This window comes from Sabethes cyaneus, chromosome 3, assembly GCF_943734655.1.
Source record: "Sabethes cyaneus chromosome 3, idSabCyanKW18_F2, whole genome shotgun sequence".
Lineage (NCBI taxonomy): Eukaryota > Metazoa > Arthropoda > Insecta > Diptera > Culicidae > Sabethes > Sabethes cyaneus.
Genome location: NC_071355.1, coordinates 191,901,870 through 191,928,745, shown reverse-complemented (window position 1 = coordinate 191,928,745; position 26,876 = coordinate 191,901,870). Strand labels below are relative to the sequence as shown.

General features: G+C 37.8%; 1 protein-coding gene across 1 annotated transcript in view; it reads left to right on the top strand.

Annotated features, from left to right (window-relative positions):
* Window positions 1-352: 352 nt before the first annotated feature.
* The window catches only part of LOC128742895 (fez family zinc finger protein 1), a 143,204-nt gene continuing 116,680 nt past the window's right edge, over window positions 353-26,876 (top strand). Inside the window, 1 exon segment of the mRNA XM_053839388.1 lies at window positions 353-722. Within this exon segment, the coding sequence (XP_053695363.1) occupies window positions 353-722 (370 nt within the window).

The window sequence follows — 26,876 nt, the reverse complement described above, 5'->3', positions numbered from 1 at the left end:
ACAGACCGAGAGTGAGCGTCGGATGGTCGCCGATTTGACGTGTTTGCAGTGCAGAAGCAACGTTTCGTAGCGGCGGTTCGCGATTTTAATGCGGGTGTTTGCTCGCTCCGTCGATGGGATCGAGATTTGTGCAACCGGGAGTGACTTTGTGATTTAATGTGATTTTAGCTTTTAACGAGGTCACAGGTGGGCGATAATTACTCCGCTGTGAAGTGATGCTTCCACGTAATGCGGTTTGAATTATGTTCAAGAATAAGCTGAAATCGGGTGAAGAAAACGACGGCTTTGAAAAATCGACGGTTTCTGACGGACGATAGCGTGGATTTTGGGGAAATTAAACAGAAAACTAAAAATGATGGAAATAAGTGAAGTTCCCCAGCAGCAACAACAGCAACACCAAGGGCAGCAGTCACAACTGCCGTTGGATTTCAGTGTTACAATGGTTAACATTAAACTGAACAACGTGAACGTGAATTTGAACACGAATAACAATAGTATTAGTGTTTTGAATAACAACTCCAACCACGGTGGCGGTGGCTTAAATCATAGCAGCACCGGTAGTGGTGGTCAGCACGAAACAATGGGAACTCTACTGGCTGCACATCAACAGCATCAGCAGCAGATGCAGAATGGCGGTGGAAGCTGCAGTGCTAACGGAAGCAGTAACAGCGCTGCCCTGACAAGTGCATTCAAGGTGGTGATGCCGCGAGGGAAGGCCGACGGTGAGTGAGCAAGTTGCAATGTTTTGAATTAGTTTTAATAGAAAAATATATTGAAGGTAAAAATCCAAAGTGCTCCACTTAACTAGTATTTTTAATCATTCCGCGGTTTGGCTTTCAGTTTTGTCGTTAAACCCACTGCTATAAGAAATATTTGAGCAAACTAATCAAATTAACTGCCTGGGTAGGCGAAAAGAACAAAGAGATTTTTTTAATCGAGTAAAAAATATGCTTTTTAAGCATATTCGTATATGTACATGTTATTATTTTCCATCCAAAAACCTACGAAAAGGACGACAAAAACTAAAGCAAATTTTTTTGGAAATTGCAAAGCCTCTTGCATCAAGATTTGGTGTCAGGTCCAAAAAATATGTTGAATTAATTATTTTGGTTTCTTTATGTGGGGTAAAGTTACATCGACCAAGTGGATCAAAACATGCGCGTGATGACGGTTTACTGAAAATTTTATTTATTTAAAGAATAGCAGTTAACGACATTCAGACTTATACTAATTTGACATCTGTGCTTGGGATGCACGCCAGAAAAACTGATAAAGCCTCCACGTGTATCGATATCTGTGTTAGAGAAGTGCACCAGAAAAGGTGATAAGTCTCCTCATCCCAACAAGATTTCTTGCGACTGTGATAAACATTGTCCAATTTGATGTTTTAATAGTGAACAGTTATAAAACAGTGAGTGACCAACCCTATCTTTCGTCCGATAGTATCCACATATGTACTGCACGAATTTATTCAATACTGTTGTCTTATATGAATGAGTGGTTGACCGAATATTTATGTATGTGACGTGATGCAGCAATTGGAAGCAAATAGTTTCCAAATATTGTCAAAACATCAGGATTATCAAATTCCATCCATTCCATACTGTGTGAAATGCAAGAATAGTCCATTTTGCACAATTGACCCCCTTTTATATATAGATAACTTGATTAGAACGATTAAAACTAACTCAAAGACAAAAACAGTCTTCAGAAAAAATGTGTATTTTATCATACTGAATAAATTTAGAGACCAGTTGAAAGCAATAAAAGAATTGGATGCAAAGGTATTGTGCAGAATTGATTTTTAGGTGTACTTTTTAAGCAATTCATTATATCTCGCAACTAGTAAAAGATACATAGTTACTATATTCAGCAAAGTTGCTCATTTTAGTGTATTCTACATGTTTTCTGAAGAAAAAAATGTTTTTTAGACGGATTAAAAAAACAAACAATTGTTTTACCCTGATATATGAAAATAAGTTCATCATAACAGTTTAAAAAGATGCGCTGTATTTTATTGATAAACTCCCCTAAAGACACCATTGTTGAAAAATTACGAATTTTTTATGCAATAGCAAATAAACGTGTTTTTGTAGATCTAGGAGACAATCAGGCAAAACGGACCAATTGTGAATTCATCACGGTACTAAATTGATGATATTCAACTCTCATGATGTCTTTCGAGTAAATTGGTACTATTCGAGTTTATTCCCCTGTCTTTGAATTAGTTTTAATCACTTTAATTAGGTTTTACTGACTGAAGTTTTTGGAGCGTCTTAGTAGAATACGAAACCTAAAAATAAAAAATAAGAAAACTTATCCAATTTAATTCTACTATGTGTATTTTATTCAATGACAGAATGTTTTCGAAAACAGACACTGAGGAAGCCTGCAAGTCGTAGGCGAAATACGTATCTGTCATTGAATAAAATACACATAGTAGAATTAAATTGGATAAGTTTTCTTATTTTTTATTTTTAGGTAGGTTTTACTGTGTATTTAGGGGTGAATTGGGAAAACTGGACTATTCTTGCATTTCGTACAGTATAGAATACATAAAATTTGTTTCTTCTGATGTTTTGACAACATTTGGAAGCTATTTGAGTTCGATTCACGAGCGGCAAATAAGTTTTTATACTGTTTAATTAGCTTTTATCGCAATTTTTTGGATAATAGGGCAAAATGGACCACTTCCCGAAGTCTGCGCAGGATGCAACCATCACCAATCGATTTCCTGCTTTGTTTTACATAGAAATAGGTATCTTGCAAGATTCCAAACCTGCGGCTTCTAATTCTTGGGATTACGAGCTCGTTTTTGCCCATTGTGCAGTGGTTCGGCCCAAACAAATTGACAAATGTGAAGCAGTGGTAAATGATATTCGTTATACAACGCATCAGTTTCAATCCAGTTACCTAGAGTTGACTAACGCTACGTCACACAAAAATTTACAAACTGTGATACCGTCGCCAATAACCACTTTTAGTGAAACTACAAGCTCTAAGAAACGGATGAAACTGATATACAGAGCATAGGCATTTAGCAAATTTAAACTTGTCTTCTTATATATAATTTTTAGGAATGTTTCAGAGCATATAATACAATATCGTAAATTAAAAATTTGCATAAAAAACATTTGCAAAATATCAAGTATTGTCGAATTGAACCTGCATTCGTAGTCCTACGTGAGTCCCTCGTTCGTACCCCTACGCACCGACCTTCATACTTTTTTTTCATATTCCTATCACACCGATCGAGCAGATAACAGTCTATCTTCTCGGGGATAGAAACAAAAAGCAGTCATACAAAAATAACATCATCACAAGAGGAGTGTATGGTGCGAATGTAGAATGATATAATTGGAGAATAAGACAAAAAACTAGGTATTAGACTGCCTAATATAACGGTCGACAGTAGTTTAGTTAGTAGAACATTCGGGTACCAACCGAAACAGCTCACCTGCCATTGCATAACGTAATATATTTTTGGTATAAATTGAAGTTATCCAGTTCATCCAATTAAATCATTTTTCGCATCAGACACTTCCTCGCTTTTCAAAAAAGAGTCATGACGGCGTATAATAGTCATATACCAGTAAATACAAAGACAGAAGATAACGCGAAATTTTTTTATGAATCATCAGCGAATTTATTAGCTTTTATATTCAAACTTCTTTTAAACTTATAATTTTCAACCAACGATGGTTCGATCACTTTGACTCAATTTTGATTCATTTGACACTACCGTCTCAGCCGAGCAAAATTTGATAATGTTATGTATGAGACATTTGTAGAACTCGTTATTATTTACAATTTGGTTGAATAAAGTGTTGCTGTAACTTTGGTAGTTACGGCGCTACAATGCTAGTACCTCTTTAGTAACTAAATGAACGTTCATTTAGTTACTAATGAGATACTAGCATTGTAGCACCGTAGCTACAAAATATTCAGCAATACTTCATTCAGCAAAATTGTAGATCTAGTTATTATCTACAAATGTCCGATACATCAATTTTTCAAATTTTGCTCGGTTAGGACGCTACTGAATCAAAAGTAAGTCAAAGTGATCGAACCATCCCTGTTTTAAACTTTATGCTAAATAATATAAACCGCCCATCTTCAAAGTACGATGCTGGTCTAGCAAGCCAGTCGTCGTATGTTTGGCTAGGCGGTGCTGCTAAATAGAATCAGTAGGATTGTTGCACTAACCCCGTAATCTTCCTGTACTCTAATTGTTTGTCGATAAAGAAGGGTCAAGTCTTAGAAAGACGTTTAAGACCAAGTTAAGGCCATAATGTAACTTCTTTGGTATTCGATCATTCAAGCTGGAAATTTAAAAATATCAAAAATACTATAAAAGATCGCTACATACAATACTATAAAAGATCGCTACATACAACCAAAGGCAGCGGAAGAACAGCGGCGATAAATAACGAAGATTAAAATCAAATAATTATTATGTGTCAATAATCTTGGCGTACCCCGGGGTAGTGTATTAGGGCCCCTTTTGTTTATTACGTAAATTAATGACTTCCACGGATTTTACGTTTTTGTGACATCACACGGAAAGAAATCTGATTCCGATACCATGAATAAAATCAAGAAATCATGAAGTTTGAATTGCCGTCAAATCATGATTGAGGCCATGATACCATGATTCATGGTATGAGGCAGCTCAAAACCATGAATAATAATTCATGATCTTGCGTTGTGTTGTACTGCAAGAAGTTCGTGATACCATGATTATTATTCATGGTGTATTTTTCATAAAACATAAACTAGAAACGTGAAATCATGAGTCATTTTGCACATTTTGGAGATTAGATTTCTACCCGTGCAATCTTTTTGCAGATGACACGGGCGTTCGGGAGGTTAAGTACCTTCGAATGATTATTGATGACAAATTAAAGTTCAAACTGCTGGAAGCAGCCCTATTTTTATCCAGTCTTGAAAAAAACAGAAGGGTTGTGTTCCAGACACGCCCATGTAGTAGACGTAGAACTACGTTAGGCTGGTTTTTGCGTAGACATCTTGAATATTAAAGAAAACTTTCTACACCATATTGATCTATGTATAGCGTAAAGTGAGAAAAAACAAAAAGCATAATAATATTATGTTACTTAATAAATTGTATCGTATTTTTGGTGGGTGAGCTATTTTGTTACCAGTGCCAAAATCGGAGTATTTCAGAATAGAAATCTCACTTACGTACCCAGCTCTCAACAAAATTCTAGGATAAAATGGATACCCTGTGCTAGGAGTTTTGCGTCAAAAGACAGTAAGCGAATCGCGTCGAACTATCGGGATAGAACTGCATTAAGTGCGACTTACAAACTGTTTGAGTTGATTATTCTTTAGAAACTTGCTCAGAGATATAAATACTGCATTTCACCGGATCAGCACGGGCTTATGTCTAAACGATCTGCAACAACCTGCTTCACCTCGTTTTTAATTCGCCAAATAGAGAATGGTCATCAAGTGGATGGTATAAAAACAGACTTGTTTACAACATTTGGTAAAATGAATTGTCAAATCAACCTATGTGGTCGAAGCATGTCGGTAAAAACTAGTGAACACTTTTTCCGTAATTTCCAGTTTGTTCTGATGTTCCACAAGGAAGCCACCTAAGGTCATTTTTACCAATTCTGTTGTACATAAACGCAGTTGATTTTATCTTTAAATGTCTGAAACTCTCATACGCTGAAGGTTTAAAACTGTACCATACGATAAAGCAACCACAAGATATAACTTTACTACAGAAGCAGTTAGAAGTCTTCATTAAATGGTGTCAAATAACCGTTTGGCGCTGAATGTGTCTATTTGGAAGTGTTCGATAATCTCATTTGGCCGAAAACATTCACTTCTTCACTATGACTATGCTTTAGCAGTAGTACGTTTCCTGCATGAGTCCTTAATCAAGCATTTGTGGATTTTGATCGATACAAAAATCACATTTAGCACGTGGTGGTTAAAACTTATTCACAGCTGGGTTTTTTATTTCGTCCCACGAACAAATTAAGGATATCTACTGCTTGAAAACTCTTAATGGTTCAATTGTGCTACTTGTACTGAAATATGCGTTTGTGGTCTGGTCTCTTTATTACCAGAACGAAAATCAGCCTACCGCGACTGTTCAGCGAAAACTCATCCGGACGGATGAATTCACTGAACTTACCCAGCTATAAAAGCCATTACAACCTCATCGGCCTGGAATTATTAGAAGAGAGACGCAATGTGATAAAAGCACGTTTGATTGGCGATCTTCTGCAAGGAAACGTTGATTACTTCACATTCCTCAGCATGGTAGGTATCTGTAAACGTCGCTGTAATTTTCGATCTTCGTAGTTTCTCAGAATTACTCCAGTAAGGATGAATTATGGTCTACATGAATCAGTGCACATCATGTCTCGTCAGTTTAAATTATGTTACTATGTGTTTAATTTTAATGCGTCTCGAGAAACAAATAAGTGTAAATTTAGACGTGTATTATGTTCAGTGCTCGAAAAAATCGACAGCCCTGCATGAATGATGGCATACAGTTTTACCCCCGGTAGTATTATTTTATCTGTCAGCCCACTGACCTGACTACTGAACTGCTGATAGTATCTGTCTCTCTCAGTTTTCTACCCCTCAAAACAATTCATTCATGAATTGCAATGCTAAATGATTGCTCGACTAACGTGTCAGCCAAATTTCTTGCTCTTGACTGATATTTTAGGTCTTAAAGGTTAGTATTTAAAACTGCCTGATTTTTAAAATCAACCAAAACCTGGTTAAAGGAAATTAATTAAAGTTCGGAGCAATGTTTGCGTTTATTGTAATTTCGTTTGCCGTTGTCGGCAGTTCAAAATGAATGAATGATTAATATTCGATTTCATTCACTATTATCAAGAATGAATGAATGTAGAGAACAACACGAACATGAACGCAAGTGATTCGCTCGAATTATTGTTTTCAGGTTGGCAATGCTGAGTTCATTTGATCTGTATGAGCAGTATATTGTGAGTGAACAGTATATTGCAACAATTCACGCGTATTGCATAAATTGAATAAGAAATTTCTAAGCACTGATGTCAAGTTATATTGTTTTCTCGTTTGTAAGTACATCAGTTAAATCTGTCATTATTGGTGTGATATTTTACTTGTTGACGTTAATAAACATATAAATAAATAAATAGATAAATATTTGGTTTGCAGTCACTACTTAGCGATTGAAGTAAACTCACTGAAAAACGATTTGGTTTTGGGCAAAAATTATGATTTATTTTAAGGCAAATAACACATGTTAACGAAAGTATTGTCCACTGTTAGCAACAATTTTTTCCCATCATATGAATCTGTGTCAGAAAAAAGTATAAAAGTAAAAAGAAATCAAGCCTATTTTTGATACCTCGCCCAATAAAATATTGTTGGACGACGCCGTGTATGGTGAATACGGCGGGCGATATAAACTTTCCATCATTGTTTCATTGCACAGTGGTTTAAAAACGAAACTCGGGTGGAAACTTACTTTTGTGAATATGTGACTCACAACAGCTCTGCACAATCTTCGGCCAAATTGTTTAACATTGAAAGACGCTTAATGCGGAATTGACGGCTCTACGCTCCGGATTGGCCTGTAAAGACTTGTATGGCAAGTCTTATGCAACCTTTTTGAAGGAAAAAGATGGGGTCGTCAAATTCACACTAAATGTTTTCCTTATCTTTTAATGTTGAACAACTTTATGAACTTTGTTGGGACAGTTGCCACACAATTATCGATCCCCGAAAGCAATCGCGTTTTTGATGTTTTACGTAAACTTCAAGCTATAAATTTATTTATTGATTTAGTATTTAATTTGCATGTAATTTTGAGTTTTACTTTAGTTTATAATTTTAGTTCGATATTATGTAATTTGTGTGTAGCCGCAATTTTAATTTGGATATCAAAATTAAGTTTAAGTTTTAACAAAAGTATTTTAACAAATTTCTAGTCACGTCTTTACTTGCCTTATCTGTCTAATTGTACTGAGTGTGATATAGTGTTAGTGTATAGAAGCTGTCACTGTCCACTGTGTTACTGTTGCGTGTTACTTCCGTACCTTACGTTGGATTGCAAGGGTTGCCGGTTCTGCGGTGTTCGTCTCAACATACCCCGCCCCGTATTACATCTGGAGGTCTGGTTCAGCAATACTGCTAGTGACGTCGAGCTCCGCTATCCTGGTTACAGGTTTCAGCAGTATACCACTATTGGTTCTAACACCCGCCTTTCTGATTCGTCCGTTTTTTCCGAAATACACCTTGATTACCCGTCCTCGTGTCCAACTATTTCTCACAGCCTCATCCACAATCACTACCAGGTCACCAACCTTCAACAGTTTCGCATCGTTGATCCATATTGAACGGTCAGCTATTGTGGGCAAATACTCTCGAATCCAGCGGGTCCAAAATTGATCCAGCAAAAGTTGTACGTGGCTCCAGTTTGTTTTCAGCGCAATACGCTCGTCTGTTGGTTGCTTCACTGGCTGAACTACTTCCAACGAGCTTTTTTTTTCATGTGTGGACTCATTACTGCGACCAGTATAGTTGATCTATTGTAATATCGCCTGGGTGTTTGCTGTATGATCTGCACTGCATTTCTTTTTGCTATAATCGCTATTGAGTGAGCGATATGCTTATTAAATTTTATGCGTGCTTGTGTGTATTGGGGTTTACCCTTCCTCCAAAGCTTGATTAGCAAAGCTTTACCAAGTTATTCCTCGCTGCCAGTACTATCCCATATTATAGCCGTCCCTGACGAGGACTCCTTCGTTCCTCAGACCAGTACACTTAACTATAGGAGGGACTTTTGCACTGTCAAGAGGCTTCAGTAGGTAAATATATAGAATTCAGTATGAAGGAAGGGTAAATGAGGGGCCTGAGTATAAACCCATGCTAAAGTCACTTGACATCGAATGGCTTGATTCTACTAAGATTTGAACCCACGACCACTCGGTCGCACTCGCCCCGACGAGCTTAGCATAATGAAGTGGTTCGGTGTCAGCGACTGCTTTTCTTCAGCGTCTAACGGCAGATACGTGAGCAGGCGCGAATTGACGATGGATTAGAATGGTACAAAACGCTTCGTCGTTGGTTTTTTTAAAGATGACAGGGATGTAAGTACGGTTTTAACGGATCTGACCATCCGTTCCCAGGCTCCGCCCATGTGGGGAGCAGCTGGAGGTGCTACCGAGAGATGATCAATAACTATTTCTTCCTAAACTTGGTTTAAATTGATCGTAGAAATATTATTTCAGCAGGATGATATTACGCGGGACATTAAATTTCTGTAGCAATGATAATTTCTCGAAATGGACCTGCCTGTTGAATTTCAAAATAGTGTGATTTCATGTGTGGTATTATTCACATTATTTAGACATTTAATTCACTTTTGGGGGGTCACCATTACCATCTCGATCAAATGTGCTTTGCTAAAACTGGTCGCGGAGGTCAAAGACAGTCGAAAAACACAATTTATTCATAATGAAGTATCCTGTAAGCCTATGTGAAATTGCTGCTTTTATAATGTTAATAAATATCTCCATAAATGTCCCTATGGTTAAACTTCTTTACTAATTTAAGGGTAAGAAGAGCAATGATTGATTGTTTCAATGCCCTGAGGTATTCCTCAGAAACAAAAACTAATGTCGCAAATATTTCTAGGTTTTTAAGTTGCAAGATACTCTGTAAAGCTTTCGAATAGCATATCGTTTAATCCAAAATAGAATTTAGATCACAAGCAATTTTAAAGAAAATTCTAAATTCTTATTTAGATTATTATAATCCATCAACACTGCTAGCAGAAGACTATTTCCGAAACAAACCCGTATTACAAACACCCATAGGATAGCAAAGAAAAAACACAAAGTTTCAACAATCCATAAATTTTTCAGCTGAAATCCACCACTGGCTCTTTCCGGTCTCTCATCACACTTTTTTTTTGGGACTCTCCCTCCGCTATAGGAAGTGCCACCCGAACAACGACGTACTGTCCCATTCCAATTTTTTTCCTCGCGCTCTTGTACCAGTGCGGGTATGTTACAGTTAATTAAAAATGACGAAAAAATAATTACGCAGTGGGCTTTTAGGGCAGGCTACATCCGAGCGGCGGCGACGAGCTATATACGAGAGTCAATCGTGAATACCGGCTGCATACAGCGCGGACAGACCGTCACTTGGGCTACAACAACGCCGTCGTCCTGCTGGCTAGTGGCTGCCCTGGCCTGAACGGCGGCGGCAGTCTCCTGTGTGCTCAGCAATCAACAATAATTCAGAATGGCAGCCTCCACAGTGGGTTCGCACTCGTTCGACTGTATGCCCTGGATCCGGTGCTTGACGGTTTTGTTCGGACATGGCCCAGAAAGGGACAAACAAGCGAAACGAATCGAAACGATTTCAGCGCAAAAAATAACGACATGAAAATAGACCGGGATTTTTTGCACAATCCTCCCATCCCGCGCGGAAACGGTGGTACACGGCCGCTGCTGGAGCGAATCCCAAAATTCATCTGCTGGATTTGCTTGCCGTGCCCTGTCACAGGGTGACCGATGGGACGAATTCATACAAACTTCTCCGGATTCCATAGAGCAAGTAGTAGAGTGACCACCAAGCAAGCTGATATGTAGAACATCCTTCATCGATTTTCTTATCTGGATGATCCAAAACTTTCGATAGTGTTTGGCAACTTCGTAATTTCTTTTCGTTGGGTTGGGTTGGTTGAAAAGGTAATTCTTCTGGAGTCCACATCAGAGCGCACGACAGTTCAGATGATGTGAAAGGTAGGAGATTTACAAAACTCCACTGTAGAGGAGCCACCAGAGTATGGGAGTTTCGGGAACGAAATTTCCCATCTGATCATCAGAGTCAGCTCGAGTGGTGAAAAAAGTGCGGAAAATCGCATCCACATGATGGAGAACAGAGCGATGCTTTTTTCTCGCTTGCTTCTCTCTATCTACCAGATGCTTTCGAAGGGCGAGTGGCGGAAAAATCCCCAACCTCGGTAGCGATGATATGGCGTGCGAAAAAAGTGCCCATCCTTCGGTAGGTAGGTACTACTACTCCATTTTGTAGAGCAGTGCGAGTTTTCATTCCGAACACTCGCTGCTGGTGTGGAGGTTTCATGAAATGTTTTTCCGCGCTGACTGGCTTGTATCTGCGATGGCATGTGATGATGAAATATTGTTTTTGATAAATTAAATTTCAAAGTTGTTTTTTTCTTTCATGCTCATGCTGGTACCTAGCAGTGGAGCAGGTTTTGCATGTGTCCTTACTGGGAGATTGAGATCGGTTTCGCTTTCCACTTGGGGCAGGGTGTTATTAATATTTACAACTTTCGTATTTTGATTGCCGAACTTTCGGATTTTTCTGCAGGCAGAAGGAGAGGCGGCTGGAATTAAAATTTTCGGGCGTACTGTAATCCAGCGTGCGGTGGGCTTGTGCCGATGTTGAATATTCGCTTTACGTTGGATGTTTTATTTTTAATCGTGCACGATTTCGAATTTGCTATGAAAAGCAATTTTGCGACAGGGATCCCGAGGTGTCGCAAGATACGTGTTGTTTTCCTTGTTATGGGCGATGTACCAAACAAAAAAAAAACGCGCCACATTAAGTCAATATAAACAATTGTACTGCTTCAGGGTTGATTGCTTTATTTACTATGCCCAGAATACAGAGAATCAAATATAAATGCAAATGTCTTACACTTTTGCATGTGTTATTAGCTGACGGCGTAGTTGCCAAATATTGCGTTGTGTGCCATAATAAACAAATGAAAATGCCAAACGTGTTCGTCTCAGGGTCGCCCCGATATTGTCGAAGCAAATGAATGACGCTGGAACACTCCTAGGCTCATTTCAAAAACGACCCACTTTGTTTCAGTTACAGAACTAAGGCTTTCAGGACAGTTTCAAATGCAGTTGTTCGTTTTAAGCAATAAGGCATTTCAAAATTATCGTTGAAACTGATCCAAAGGTTCTTAAAGTACTAGAAAGTAGCACAAAAATCTCAAAAAAAAAAAATAGAAGTTGGGTTGTTGATTTAAAAAAGTTTGAACGATTATGTACCGCTGTTCAATCAAGATAATATTTTTTCACAATTTTAACTCTTGCAAAGCAAACATATGAGCAATAAAATTTCATCCTTCGAAACCATGTGTCGCTTGAATGATTTTTTGCTCGACCAACACTTCATCGTTCCTCTGCTAACCGTGCACACTTTTTCTTCTTGGGTACTGAAATCGCAAAATACCGGATGAAGATTGGCATTTTTCTCCCCGAAGTGGTTTGGTTTCTTCTTGATTTTATAGTTTAGGATTTTTTCTGCCATTCAGATTTTATTTATGGCGCTCCCGTTCGCTAACCGTACCGTACCGGGTTATTCTTTTCATTCATAAAAGTGCAATCCAACTCGGCTCTTTCAACTCCCAAGTGGTCCCATCCTGTCGCCATACCGACGGGCGAGTCCGTCGTGGCTGCTGATGTGATGCGCTATTTTGGGCCCCTCACTTAGAGCATCGCCGTCCCGAACCAACGTAGTAGCCTACCACCAGATGTAAATCATGCTGCGGCGAAATGGTAAAATTTCGCCCGCTCCATTAGACGTGTGCGGTGCCGGACTCGGCCTGCAGTCCTGCCATAGAGCTCATTAATTATGTATAATTATGGGCAAGAATTTAAACTGCCCACCGGATTCATGACAAAGTGGACCGGTGGGGAAAATTTCGGCTTTCAACTGCCCTGCCGTGAACGGCGCAACTATCCTGGGCTGGGATTTACCGTGTGGGGGATGTGAAAGAAAGCGTACCGAGTCCGAGATAACACATATCTGTGCCGGGAGAGTATTTCGAACATCCTCGGTAATTAAATTATCCTTGATTCGCGATGGTCGGCAAAGTCCGGTAGAAAATCCCGGAATGCAATGCTTCTTCTCGCCGGGCAGCCGCAGCGAGGACGACAGCAGCCGACGACGTGAGCAGCTCTAACCACGGCAGTATTTTTTCCCCGGACATTCAGATTGCCGAATGTGCCCCACGAGTGTGCGAGACAAGAGTGCTATAATATTAAAAGTAGATTGTACTAGTTGTTAATTAAGCTTAAACGAATTAGGATCAGCTTTCCGTTGATGGTGGAAAATAGTCTGGAACCTTCATTTGCGGACGGTAAATAACAATGGCTGGTTCGGAATAGACACAAGAAGGAGAGCAGCGAGAACACGGTGCCATGATACCGAATGTGTGAGATGAATTTTAATGAGCATTTTCTTTTCGGTTCGCGTTTCCCCGGGCTGGGATTCGGTAAATATTACGGGAAAGATTTTACTCTATCGTAAATGTTGCCGCTTCTGGGTAATCACTTCGGGGTGAATGTGGAATGAGAGCTATGAATTCCGGTGAGCCTCTTTATGGGTGATGGATTGATGGTGGTTCTCGAGAAATCAAGTTTTTTTGTGCCGACTTGCCGGTTCAGGTAGATTTTTACTAGCATCATTCTGCTTGTAGCGGTTGACTTCATTACGTTGTTTATGAGAGCGACTTAGATAGGGAAAATCGGAAAATCTCTATTTAGATTGAAACTGTTTGGTTATAATGATCGAAAAGTATTTTGATATTGAGTCAAATATGTTTTTGCCTGGAAAATCGAGTAATCGTAGGATGGAAAATCTATTGTTACTTATAACAAAAATACAGAACGATTAGGTTGGATACTCCGAACTTACAGCTGCAATTGGAATTAACATCAAAGTTGAAATTAGACTAGAAATTGACTCCAGGATCAGGACTAGATATTAGTGTAAATTAGACTTGAATTTGGATTTATTTTGGACTCTTTTTACGTCTATTCATATTACAGGATTTTTATGTCCACTTTTATATGTCCAAAATATGAAATAACTTCCTCTCTTTTTAAGTCCAAAGTTTGACTTAACATCCCTTTTTTCACCACAGATTTACTTTATGCCCCCTCCCCCTAAAAGTGGACTTAAAATGACATGTGAGTGTATCAAACTGAACTGGAAATTGGGACTGAATTTGAAGTAATTTGGACTTTTACTTGGAATTTGACATGAAACTGGACTTAAAAGAGAACTTGAAATTTTTATTTGTAATTGCACCTGAAATATTACCATTACTAAAAGATGAAATTGGATTGGATACTCGATTCTGAACTTGACATTGGAAAAGAAATTGGGCTTAAAATTAGACTTGGAATTGCATCTGAAATCAAACTTGAAATTGGAATTCAAATTGTACTAGAAATTGGAATTGAAATCAGAGTTTAAAAATGATATGAAATTGGAAATAAATTAAACTTAAAAATGCGCTTAAAATCCGACATTCATTTTGTGTGATCATTAATCATGCTATGGATTAAGACCACCCAATTGAGACCAGTGGTCAAGTACAACTTGCCTCGTCAGAAGTCAAATGATGAAAGAGGACGATTCTCCTCATGTCTTGCACACCACATGTAGAATCAATAAATGTGGTTGATGCGGCTACAATATATTTGTTATGTTACTTAGTTACATAAAAACATTCAGTCTACATCACCCAAATATATTTATGCCACACACATTTGGACTTGACATTCGATTTGAATTTCGACATGAATACGAATTTAGACACAAAGTTTTACTTGCAATTTGGATTGACATAAGCCATTTTACTCTGTCACACTTTTTATTTCTTTTCTATTCCTTTTTTTCTCTTTTACATTACAGTTTTTTGTTACTTTCTGTATCATTTTCTTGGTTTTGCTCTCACTTTTCTTCTTTTTCCTTCCGTTTTACCTTTGTTATACTATATAACAAAGGTTTAGAAATTGGTCGAAAAACACGAAATTGATCCGAGGCCCGTAGGGCCGAATCACATATACCAATCGATAGAGCTCGACGAACTGAGCAATGTCTGTGTGTGTGTGTATGTGTGTATGTGTGTATGTGTGTGTGTGCAGCTCATTTTCTATCGCCTGTTTCTCGAAGATGGCTGAACCGATTTGATCGCTTTTACTTTTGTTTGAAAGGTATTATTACCTAGTATATCACTATTGAATTGCTTTGCGGTCCGACGTTTCGTTTAAAAGTTATAAGCAAAAATGTGAAAACTACGTGACACGCGTTTCTCCTGAACTACGCAACCAATTTTAACGATCTTAGTACCAAACGAAAGCTCATGCTGTTACTAAACTTTTAACCAAGTTTTATTGAAAACGGAAAAGCAGTTTAAAAGTTAGCCTTAAAAAACCGTTTTTGATAAGGTTCAAATGATCGCCTGTTTCTCAGAGATGGCCAAACCGATTTATGCGCTATAAGTTTTATTTGGCAGGTAATATAGCCGGATAGATCACTATTGAATGGTTTTTGGATTGGACGTTTAATTTGAAAGTTATGAGCAATCGTATACACCACACCAAAATTAACAATAATTTATAATGGTTATAATGATTAACCAAGATAATTTACCTAATTTCAATTATTTTAATATCAAACGAGAGGTTTTGACACTACGAATATATATGCAAAATTTCATAAGAATTGGTTTTACCGGTCAAAAGATATCAATCCCTGAACGCTCGCGCCAACTTTTGCAACACAGTTACTCGCGCGCACAATAGCCCAAAACCAAAGAAAACGTGCGCACTAGAGTTTTGACTAGGAAAACTTAAAGAATCTGACTAAAGAAAAGACACTGGAGCTCAGTCACTCGCGGCCTCCTGTCATCATTAAACCTGATGTGCTCAACGATGATTGTTGTGCGTGACTCTGTTCAAAGTTGCTAGGAAAAGTTCGAACAATATTTTTTCGAGTTCAACATTTAGGCGATTTTATGAACTGTACGATACAAATTTGATTGCCTGGTGTTTTCGTTAGGCAGCACGGATCGATTTCGTGATGATACGATGATATTTGTTGCCGTTTGGTTGCAGTCATTATTTTCAGTCGCGTTCATCGACTGATACTCCACAAGTTTTCGAGCAAAGATTTAGAAGGTTTCATCGAGATTCATGCGCACTTGGTTTCGACGAACTGAAAATGAGTTACCTGTCAATTCTTTAGTCAGATTCTTTAGGAAAACTTGTTTTTAAGTTTATCGAACCTTCGGAAGAGTTTCTTGAAATTGAATGCTCTATCATCTGGTGCAATTTTAATTTGGATTAATCCCCCTAAAAGTGAAAAAAAATTTTTTTCAGTTTCAATATAACACATTGATATGTTCTGCAAAGTTTTAGAGCCTATTATTGCAAGAAATTTTGCTGAAGACTGTAACCTGAGATAGAAGCGAAGACAGAGAAATCTTATTTATTGTTTCTGTATTTGTAAAATCAGTTTTTCTATTTTAGCTCTTTTTGTAATTGTTGTATGACTTTTTCATGTGTTACAAAGTTATACAAATAGTAAAAATACACAACTTTGCTGAAAATAATATACCTCTATGTTTGCTTGTTTAGGAACTGTAGAACTTTGATTATAAAAATACCCTGATTTTAACTCCGAATTACTCGACTACCAACTGACGGATACATTTTAAACATTTTACATTTGCTGATAGTTTTGCTACATACAGACATCATTTTTCCATATGAAGTAACGTGAAAAAAATTCCAGTTTGGGGCCAATAGCGGTACACCCACGGTTGCCAGTATGCCAGATAAATCTGGATTTTGCCAGATTTTTGGTTGCGCGCCAGACCAACAGACAAAGCTTAAAACCTTCCAGATATTTGGCAATGTGCCAGATTTTCGATCCTCCGTCTTGCAAAAAGGTCATCACTTCTAATTTTGGACAAAATTTTGCATGTACGGTGAGCAAAACGAGCAAGATTTTTTCAGGAAAACGCCTCCCCATCGGACTAATTTACCACCAGATTTTTGCCAGACACTTTTATTCGTGTTCGCCAGATTTTTGGGAAAACCAGGTGGCAACCTTGGGTACACCTCACATGCTGCTTGCTTCGTTTCTGTGCTCTCGGTTTATGCTGATCTATTTTCCTAACAATTTAAAGTATTATTGTATTGAATAATTCAGACATTTTGCTGAACATTTTTTTGAAGAATATACGTTAGTTAAACACCGATTGGTAAATATTGCATTCAAAAACCTACACATGTTATTCAGAATACAACAGCGTGAGTAACCGAAGGTTAATAAAAATTGATGAAATTTTTTCAAGAAAACCTTATTGATGCATAGTTATGCATAGTTCAAAAACCTATAAACTAGACCTTTACTACGCAATGTATATGTTAAAGAATAATATTTCTTCTTACAACTTACTTTTGCTTGCACTTACCCACATTAGTAACAACTTACTCAGCAATTTCATGAGAAAAAGAACTATCAAAATTTGTAAGTACTACTATTTTGTTCAAATTTTGTAAGCTTATTCAATTTCCAAAATTTTTATGTAAACCAACGCACAATGCAACGTTAACTAATAGATGAATTATGTTCCGAAGACGTGTCGATTTCTATCTCAAATAGCAAGTAAGACCGTATAACAAAGGTTCCTTTCACCAATAGGTGGATTAAATCAGGTTTTTTTCTCTTTTTCTTGTCCCATATTTTCTAGTCATTCTTCCGTTTTTCTTGATATGTTGTCCCATTTTTTCTTATTATCCTGTTTTTGCTTTTGGTTTTCCGCTCATTTTTTTGCATATATTTTTTTCCTTTTTCCAAATTCCCTTCTTTTGTTTCCGGTTTTCGTCTTTTTTCAGTTCTCTTCATTCTCGTTTCCATCTTCATTTGTACCGTTTTACCTCTTCTGGATACCTCCCAAGTAACAATTTAAATAAGGTATAAGTAAGGTATAACTTATGTAACCTGTGATGGCATTCATGACGAAAATTGGATATGGTGATCACAATAAGAGTGCTATAAAACTCACATTGTTACTTGGGCCTTTTTTTCTTGTTTTGTATCACGTTTATTCTGTTTTTTGGTTCCTTTTTCCTTTTGTAATTCCTTTTTTAACTCCCGTTATTCGTCTTTTTCACTGCCTTTTTCTTGGTCCATTTTTTCCTGTTATTCTTTTCTTCTTTTTCTGTCCCATTTTATATTCTCATTTTTTCCTTTTATATCCTATTGGGCCCCAGTTTTCCATCTCCTTTGTTTCCTCTATCGGTTTTTGACGTAGGACTACGTCTTTGTTTACTATACTGGGACTGGGTAGCGAAAATAGAAGTGTAATGTTTGTAATGTTGTGTAATGTTTGAATGAAAGATTTCAAATGCTAATAAACTAATAATGCTACTAAACTTCTGAGCGAAACTGAACAATTTATATGTCGTTGGATAAATAAAATGACCAGCAATTTTTTAGGTAGGTAAGAGAGCAATTTTAAGGGGGGTGTAAGAGGGGGGACTCCTATACAAATGAAACACAAATTTCCTCAAAACTCGAGAGCTAATCAAGCAAATGAAACCAAATTTGGCATGTGGGGGTTTTTGGAGGTAAGAATTTTTTCTATGGTGTACTGAGACCTCTTCTCCTTCTAAGAGGGGGGGCTCCCGTACAAATGAAATACAAATTTCCTCAAAACTGTAGAACTAATCAAGCAAATGGAATTAAATTTGGAAGTAGGAGTTTCAGAAGGCTAGAATTTTTTCTATGATAAATTAAGACCCCTCCCCTCTTTAGGAGGGGGGGGGGGCATACAAATAATATTCAAATTTCCTCATAACTCGAGAACTATTCGAGCAAAAGGAACCAAAATTGGCTTGTGGGGGTTTTCGAAGGCAGGAATTTTTTCTATGGTATAACGAGACCCATCTGTCTTTTAAAAGGGGGGGGGGGAGGGTGGGGGGGAGGTATTTGTTTCTATGGTGGATTAGAACCTTTGCTTTCTTTAAGAAGGGGAGATCCCATACAAATTAAATACAAATTTCTTCATAATTCGAGAACTAATCAATCATTAGTCTTTGATCTGATGATCTGATATAGTCCTACGTCACCCTTTCGTACAACCCTTAGGGCTGTATACCTTATAGTTTTTTTCCTCTAACGGTTTTCTCTCTCGCTGTTCATCTTTTGATTTCTCTTGTTTTCTGTTTCGTTTCTCCTATCTTGTCTGGTTTGGCTGCTTTTTGTCCCGTTTTGTTCTGTTTTTCCCCTATTCGTCTAGTTTTCTTTGCTTTTCTCCCTTGTTTTTTTCTGCCCAATGTTTCTTCTTTCTCCTCTTTCTCTGTATCGGTTTTCACCATCAAACAAAGCAAAGCCTAGGTGCTATATTCCGTTATCGAAACTTGAGCTTCTGTTTTTATACGACAGACTTAGCAGTCAGCTGTTAGAGTACAGGATAATTGCAGGTCCGGTGCAACGATCCTATTGACTCTAACAGCCTCTGCCAGCCGAGATTCGAACATACGACGACTTTCACTATCATCAGGCCTGATTTTCCTGTTCCATTGTTTCATTTTTACCCTTTTTTATTCTTTTCTGTTTCGTTAACATCTATTCTATATTTTCGTCTATTATGTTCTTCTTCTTATTATATCTTGCTTTTGCTGCTTTTCTGTCACGTTTTGTTTTTCGTTGTTCCCGGTTGTCTTCATTCATTTTTATTTTCTCTTGATTTTTCTCTTTTCGGCTTTCGTTTCTCAATTTCGCTGCTCCTGTTTCTCTCCTTTTCTTTTCTATCCCGTTTTTCCTCTTTTGCTCCGTTTTTCTTCTTTTCTATCCAGTCTGTTCTCATTTTCTTCCTCATTTTCATCGTTTTCTCTATCATTTTTTCTTCTTTTCTCTCATTTTTCAATTTTTCTCTTCCGTGTACCCTCTTTTTCTGTCCAGTCTCCTTTTTTGACTCATTTTCCATATTTACCTCTGTTTTCTTCTTTTTCACCTGTTTCTCTTTTTGCCTTTTCCTTCGTTTCTTTTACTCGTATTTTCCTATCTTTCGCTTTTTTACCTTTTAATTTTTCATGTTTTCTGCTTCGTTTTCCTTTCCTTATCTCGTTTTCTCTCTATTTCTTTTCCGTTTTGCCACGTTTCTCTGCTGTTTTTTAGTTTACTGTCCCGTCTTTGAGACAAATAGATCATTTTTCCTCCTATTCTCACTCGTTCATCCTTTTTTACTGCCCACTGTTTCCTCTTTCTCTTCTTTTCCAGTCCCGTTTCCCGTCATTATCTGTTCTGATTTTCCTGTTGTTTCTCTTTTTTCTGTTTCGTTTTTCTCTTTTTTTCTTCCGTTTTCACTGATTTTTACGTCCGGTTTTTCACTTTTCTTTTCCATTAACTACTTTTCTATTTTTTTCGTTTTCGTTTGCGTTCTTCTTCTTATTATGTCTTACCTGTGATCCTTTTTAGTCACCTTTTGTTTTTCAACTAATCCAGTTTGTCTTCCAAACATTTTCCTCTTTTGTATTTTTCTTTTCTCTCCTCTTTCTGTTATCGTTTCTCTTTTTTCCTGCTCCCGTTTTTCTTCTTTTTTTCCTTTTTTTCTATCCCGTATTTTCCTTTGTTTACTCCGCTTTTTCTTCTTTTTATCCAATTTGTTCTTATTTTCTTTCTTATTTTATTCGTTTTCTTAATCGGTTTCCCTTCTTTTCTCTCATTTTTCAACTATTCTTTTCCGTTTCCCTTTTTTTTGTCCAGTCTACTCGTTTTTGTTTTATTCTTCGTTTTTATTCCAGTTTTCTTCTGTTCCCCCTTTTCTCTTTTTACGTCCGATTTTACCTGTGTCCGCTGTGTCACAATTATTTTTCGTTTTTTCAAGCTAGTTTTCCTTCCTTTTCTATCCCATTTGTCCAGTTTTTGTTACATTTTCCTCCGTTTGCTTTTAATTTTTTTTCTCCAGAAACAGTAAGAGATGGACTACTTTTTTTGGATCCTTCGGTAATCTATCTGTGAATATGCTAAGAAAATTCACCTACATTTTCCGAAGAAAGTGTTTGCTCGTACTGTTTGGTTCTTGAGATATGAATTTTTGAATTAGATTCAGGAAACCGAAGTTTTTTGGCCTTAACTGAGGAATAACAAAAAGTTGTAAGAGAACATAATTTTTTGATTTATTTTTGGACTTTTTCACCGTCACTTAACCTAAAATTGAACAAAAAATTTAAAATGACTCTAAATTGGACTTAAAACTGGACTTGAGAACGGACTTGAAGTTGAACTTCAAAGCATTTCAAATTGGACAGAAATCGGACTTGAAATTGTACTTGACGATGAATTTAAAATCGCATCTGAAATTAGACTTGGCAATGGACATGGAATTATACTTCAAATTCAATTTAAGCAGAAATTGGAATTGGATTTAAAATCGATTCATATTATACTTTAAATTGTATTTGGAATTGAACTTGAAACTAGACTTAAAATTGGACTTGAAACAAGCGTTGAACTTGAAATAAGTGTTGGACTTGAAATTAAGCTTAAATAAGGCTTGAAACTAAATTTAAAATTTAACATAAAATTATGCTTTTTTGAAGAATGAGTGCTTTTTGCATGGACGATGGAATTAATGCGAGTGTCTTTTGTTGTCAGTAACAGTTTTTGAGTACACAGAACGAAAAAAAGAATCTCACATTCGACGTAAACTGAAATCCGACATATTTTTCTATTAAATAAAACGTAAATAGCCTAAACCGTTCTTAAAGATATATTTTTACATCAAGCCAAACGTAATAAATAAACCTATAGAGTAAGGAGGGGTAAAAGTGCGATTCCATGATTTATCAATGCAGATTCCAATTAAATTGAATACGTTGGCATGGATGGGTGACTACTTTGACAAGTTGAATTTACCGTAAACTTTGGTTGCTTACAAAGCATTGTTGCTGAGTTATGTGAAAATGTTATTTTAGAGCGATTTTGATGTAATTTTTCGTTATACGGCAAATACGATATCAACAGGAGGATATTACTTGTTGAAAATTTGTGGCAATGTTTTACGTCATATCTGTTTTGAAAATACGATGAAAAGAATTTACAAAATATATTTCGCTTTTCCATAATTTAATCAAACCTCGTCAAGTGCCTAGCGGGGTAAAAGTGCAATTCACGAACGGGTCAAAAGTGCGATTCATGGACGAGGTAAAAATGTATAGCTAATTATTCACAGCTTTAGGCACTATTTTACAGATACCAGAAATGGAAGATCCACAGAAAACTGTGTGCTCTACAGATGTTATCCGAAGGAAAACAATGTTTTTCCGCTGATGAAACAAAAAACAAACGTTTGGAAAAGTTTCGATCTGACGGAGGCTGCAATACACCAGCGCAAAATAGGAAAGATGCAAATTGAGAATATTCCGTATCGAAACATACCGCAGATTGAAAATAATATGGTTTTGTTAGATACTGCTGTGCTAATTTCATGGATTCGAGCTTCGCACTTTTGCCCCGCGGTATTCGAACTTTTGCCCCGCTAGTGGGGTAAAAGTGCGAATCGGTACTTGATCAGAAGAATGAAGAATTTATTTCGCGTAACACTACTATTCCAGATGAATCATAGTTGAATGTGAAGACATTGAGTTACTGCATCACTATAAAATATATTTTGTTGTTGTCCTTCTTTATATCTCACGAAAATTGATGACAACTTCAAACATCGCACTTATGCCCCGACTTACTCTATGTAACATAACACGTAATTTTATATGATTTGCGATTTTCCATTTATAAATGGACGTAAAATTAAAAGATTTTTACCTTGAGGCAACAAACTGGGATTTTATCGTTCATTTAGGTCCTTCCTAAGAGTACGTTAGAGCAGGTGCTTGCTTTTCCATCGCCATTTGGTATATGTTTATTTATTGTAAAATTATTGTTCAGAAACATGCATTCACCCAGATTTCTAGTTTTTTACGACCGGATTGTGCGTATTTATGTGAACACAATTTAATTAAGCCTACTATTTAATTGACTGTATTTAACCAGTATTTTTGAAATTTTATTATCTCTCAAAATTTAACCAAGTAGTTAAAAAAAATCTGCTTCGCTTCCGAAATATATAAAATCAGAAATTTTATCCAGCAAAAATATCAAATCGAAAGATGCTTATAATATTCGTTTACTGCAAACAACTGCAATTTACATCAACAATTACGAATAATTTCGACAGATGGTAGCTTGATAAATCCCACAAGTATTAATCCTGAAGTTACGCACAGTCTCGAACCACGACTGTACCAGTTATTAACACGTTGCACACATTTATTCTGTGGTTAATTTGAAATATGTCATAAGATTTACATTTTTTGCCATTTGACCGTAACCGAGTAGCATGCCCCGGGGTTCTAAAAATAACCCGAAACAGGCTGACTGGCTGCTTAAGAAGAACGTAATTTTTGCTTTCATAACTTTATAACGATGATGCTCTCTCTTTGCTGATATGCTGCCGCATTTGGTTTCCATTTTTTTCGCTACATTATTGTTCTGTTCGATGATGGTTTGCCAGCAGCGCAGTAAAAACTTTATAAATTGAGTGATATATGCTGCAGCATAACCCATCCGCTGGGTGACTTAATATAGTTATTCACTGAGTTTTTTTTTCTGTAAACACACTTTTAAGAAGATGCTGCCGATGGTACCCCACATGTGTGTGAACTTGCAAATGTGCGTGTTTATTATTTTTTATCATGCTGGGCCAACTTTTTGTTCCGTAACTGAATTCCACTTGTTCATCATCCATCATTGCACCAACCATCGGAAATGGGAGGACGCATTGGAGCTAATGGAGCTCATGTTACGACCGAACGAAGTGTTTGGATTTGGTCCCATTCATTCAAAAACTAGACCCCGGATAATTACGATCTACGAACAGTCAGTCAGTGTGCCTGTCACTGACAGCGAGAGGAGTGAGCGTGGGGGGGAGGACTTTTCATTCATGACTTTTTTCGCTACTCATGTCTCGGCTGCGGAAACTGGCTGTCTTTGAAGAATTTTTAATTGCTCAACAGCTTGTTAGTCTGTCTTTGGCTCGGGATTCGTGCGAGCAGCAGCGTCCTGTCACCGTCGCGTCGCGTCGCGTCGTCGGCAGTGTCAGTGAGAAATTTCGTCGGCCTTAGGCGGGCGGCAGATGAGTGATGTAACGAGTTTACAAATGCCTTCCGCGAGATTTTACAAATTTCTTCTAGATCTGCTTGCTGCTGTGATTTATGAAAAGCGTTTAATGAGCTATTAATCTTGCAACGAGCCGTGGCCGGGCTGATATTTCCACGGTAGCAGCGCTAGGCGGCGAAGGGGTTACGTTTAATGATTTATAAGGCGAAATTAATTATGACAACAGGACGGTAATTGGCATTCATCTGTTGAATTAAGTGTTGGATGGATAATGAATGAATATTATTACCGTAAACAGGGTTATCGATGACTACCCGACAGTGTTTGTTAAATTGAATAGCGAAAGCGACCGATTTCACCCACTCGAACAGTGCATTTATTATACATGCAGAACCTGTCGTCAGGAATTAACAGGCAAAACTGTAAACGGATTACGTTCGGTTTACAACGAAATGGCAATTTCGAATGATTTAAATTTCAACGAACAGTGCCGCAACCACAAATCGTTTCAACTGTGTGTTCATCTGTTGCGTGTCCACTTTAAAATCGGTCTGTCGTACAGCCTCAAACGTAGATAGACCCGCACGTCGGAGATGATATATTCCCAAGACACTCGGACAGGCAATTAAGCAATTACTTTGCAACTATGCCAGAGCCGTCCAGCTCCAGATGAGTTGCTCCTTTCGAAAAAGACCTTTGCTAACTCGAAGGGTGGTATGACGAACGAAGCGGGCGGCCAACGACGACGACGGCGACGCTTGGTTGTTTTCCGTATTGTCCACAAATTGAGTCGTAGCACTTAGTGCTGATGAACCTAGAATCTTTGGTCGGTCAGCAGCGCCGTCCGGCTAGTCGGTTTGCTAGCCGATAGATAGACATCTCCATTCGGTTTCTCTTCTACTAATCTTATAGCTGGTGATGATTTGTGTGGTGATCCCAACACTAGTTAGAGATGACTATACTCATCGGGGAGCGGTAAGATCGGTGTCGTAATTGTCTGAGGTTTGCTGGCTAGCTGCACCTCGATGCCACTCGAGCTGACATCAATACACGTGGTTCAACTGATTTGAAGTGTGATACCTTTTACTATGCATACTTTTGTATATAAGGTGTAGTTACTCTAAAAATCATGAGTTGAAGAGAGATGTTTTTTCTTCAATTCTACTACTGTGGAATACTCAAAATATTCACTTCGCAAATATGTTGCAAATAAAATAAAAATTCACTACACAAATATTCCGTAGATAGGCGTATTTTGATTTCTACTTATATCATTCTTCAGTGCTTTTGTGAAAAGTTAACCGTCGAGGTGGATTGTTCTTAAGTCGTTAATCAATTTATGGCAAGCAATTTCGCACGCCGTGGAAAGTAATATTCAACCACAAAATAAATTTTTTTTTCGATAAATTATTATATACATGCAGCAGAGGATCCAAGCAACAATTCCCAGTTACAAACGCAAAGTTTTTCTCTGCCAATATTTTCACGTCAAAAAGGTTTTTCCGCGGCCATCTCGAAATAGCTGCCTCCTTTTTCAATAACTGGTGGAAGCTCACTTTACCATATCGTAAGTTGGCTTCGAGGCAGGTTGCTAACAAGCCAGTCCCGTATATTCGAATCCCTGCTGAGAAAGGCTATTAGAATCAACAGGATCGAAGAATAGTCTCGCAATTGTCCTGTGCCCTAACAACTGGCTGCGAAGTCTATTGAATAAAAACAGAAGGTTAAGTAGGGATGGGAAAACTATCATTAACTACTGATAGTTATCAGTAAGCAATAATATCATTAAGTATCAGTAAGTTTTCGCTGTTATTGATATTTACTGATATAGTTACGTTGTCTTGTTAGAAAAATTAGTTAGATTAAACTTATTGGTCGGTAGTTGCGTACGATAAATGTGGATGACACAATATATCGTTGTCATCGTCTGTAGCCTATAGCCGGAGTAGCTTGTGCTGATTCAAGCTGTCGAGTCCATTTAACTCGAATTTGGGCTACTCGTCGCTAATTTCATCTCAAAAGTCATCAATCACTTTCGACCTGGTTGAGCCATCTTGCACGCTGAACCCCCTGTTCCTGGTGCCGGTGGGATTGTTGAAAACAACTGTTTCCGTCGCACTGTCATCCGGCATTATTACGACGTGTCCGGCCCACCGTATCCTACTGATTTTCGCCAAATGTACGATGGGATTCTCTCCAAACAATGCATGTAGCTTGTGATTCATACGTCTCCGCGAATCTTACCTTTGAGTTTGTACTCCTCCAAATATCCTCAGTACCTTTCGTTCGAACACGGCAAGAGCGCGTATATCCTTCGTGAGCAACCTCATGACATCAAACCTATAAAGAACTACTGACCTGATAAAAGTTTCGTGCATTGTAGCGATCGTAGCGTTTTGCGAAGGGCAAAGTAGGCTCGATTTCCCACTTAAATGCGCCGCTGGGTTTCCTTAGTATTGTCCGCAGTCACCAGCAATCCCAAATACATGAATTCATCTATCGCTTCTAGTTCGTCGCCGTCAAGAGTTACCATCCGTGAGAGGCACGCGTTTGTTTCTTTGGAGCCTCTTCCTTTCATGTATTTGATCTTTGACGCATTCATTTTTAATCTTATCTTCCTAGCCTACTGCTTTCAATTTGGCGAAGATTGCTTCCGCCGTCGCAAGGTTCCTGGCTATGATATCAGACAACTTGTATCAACCCTCACCGCGTCTCGAAGGGACTCGAGTGTGTCCCCGAGATGCGCACAAAGCACACCACTCGATCCAACAGTAGCTCTGATCTGTAGCGTCAATTTATCTAGGAATCCGTGTTCGTCCCTTATGTGTCATTGCTGGTTTCGATCGACTGTATCGCGGGATGCG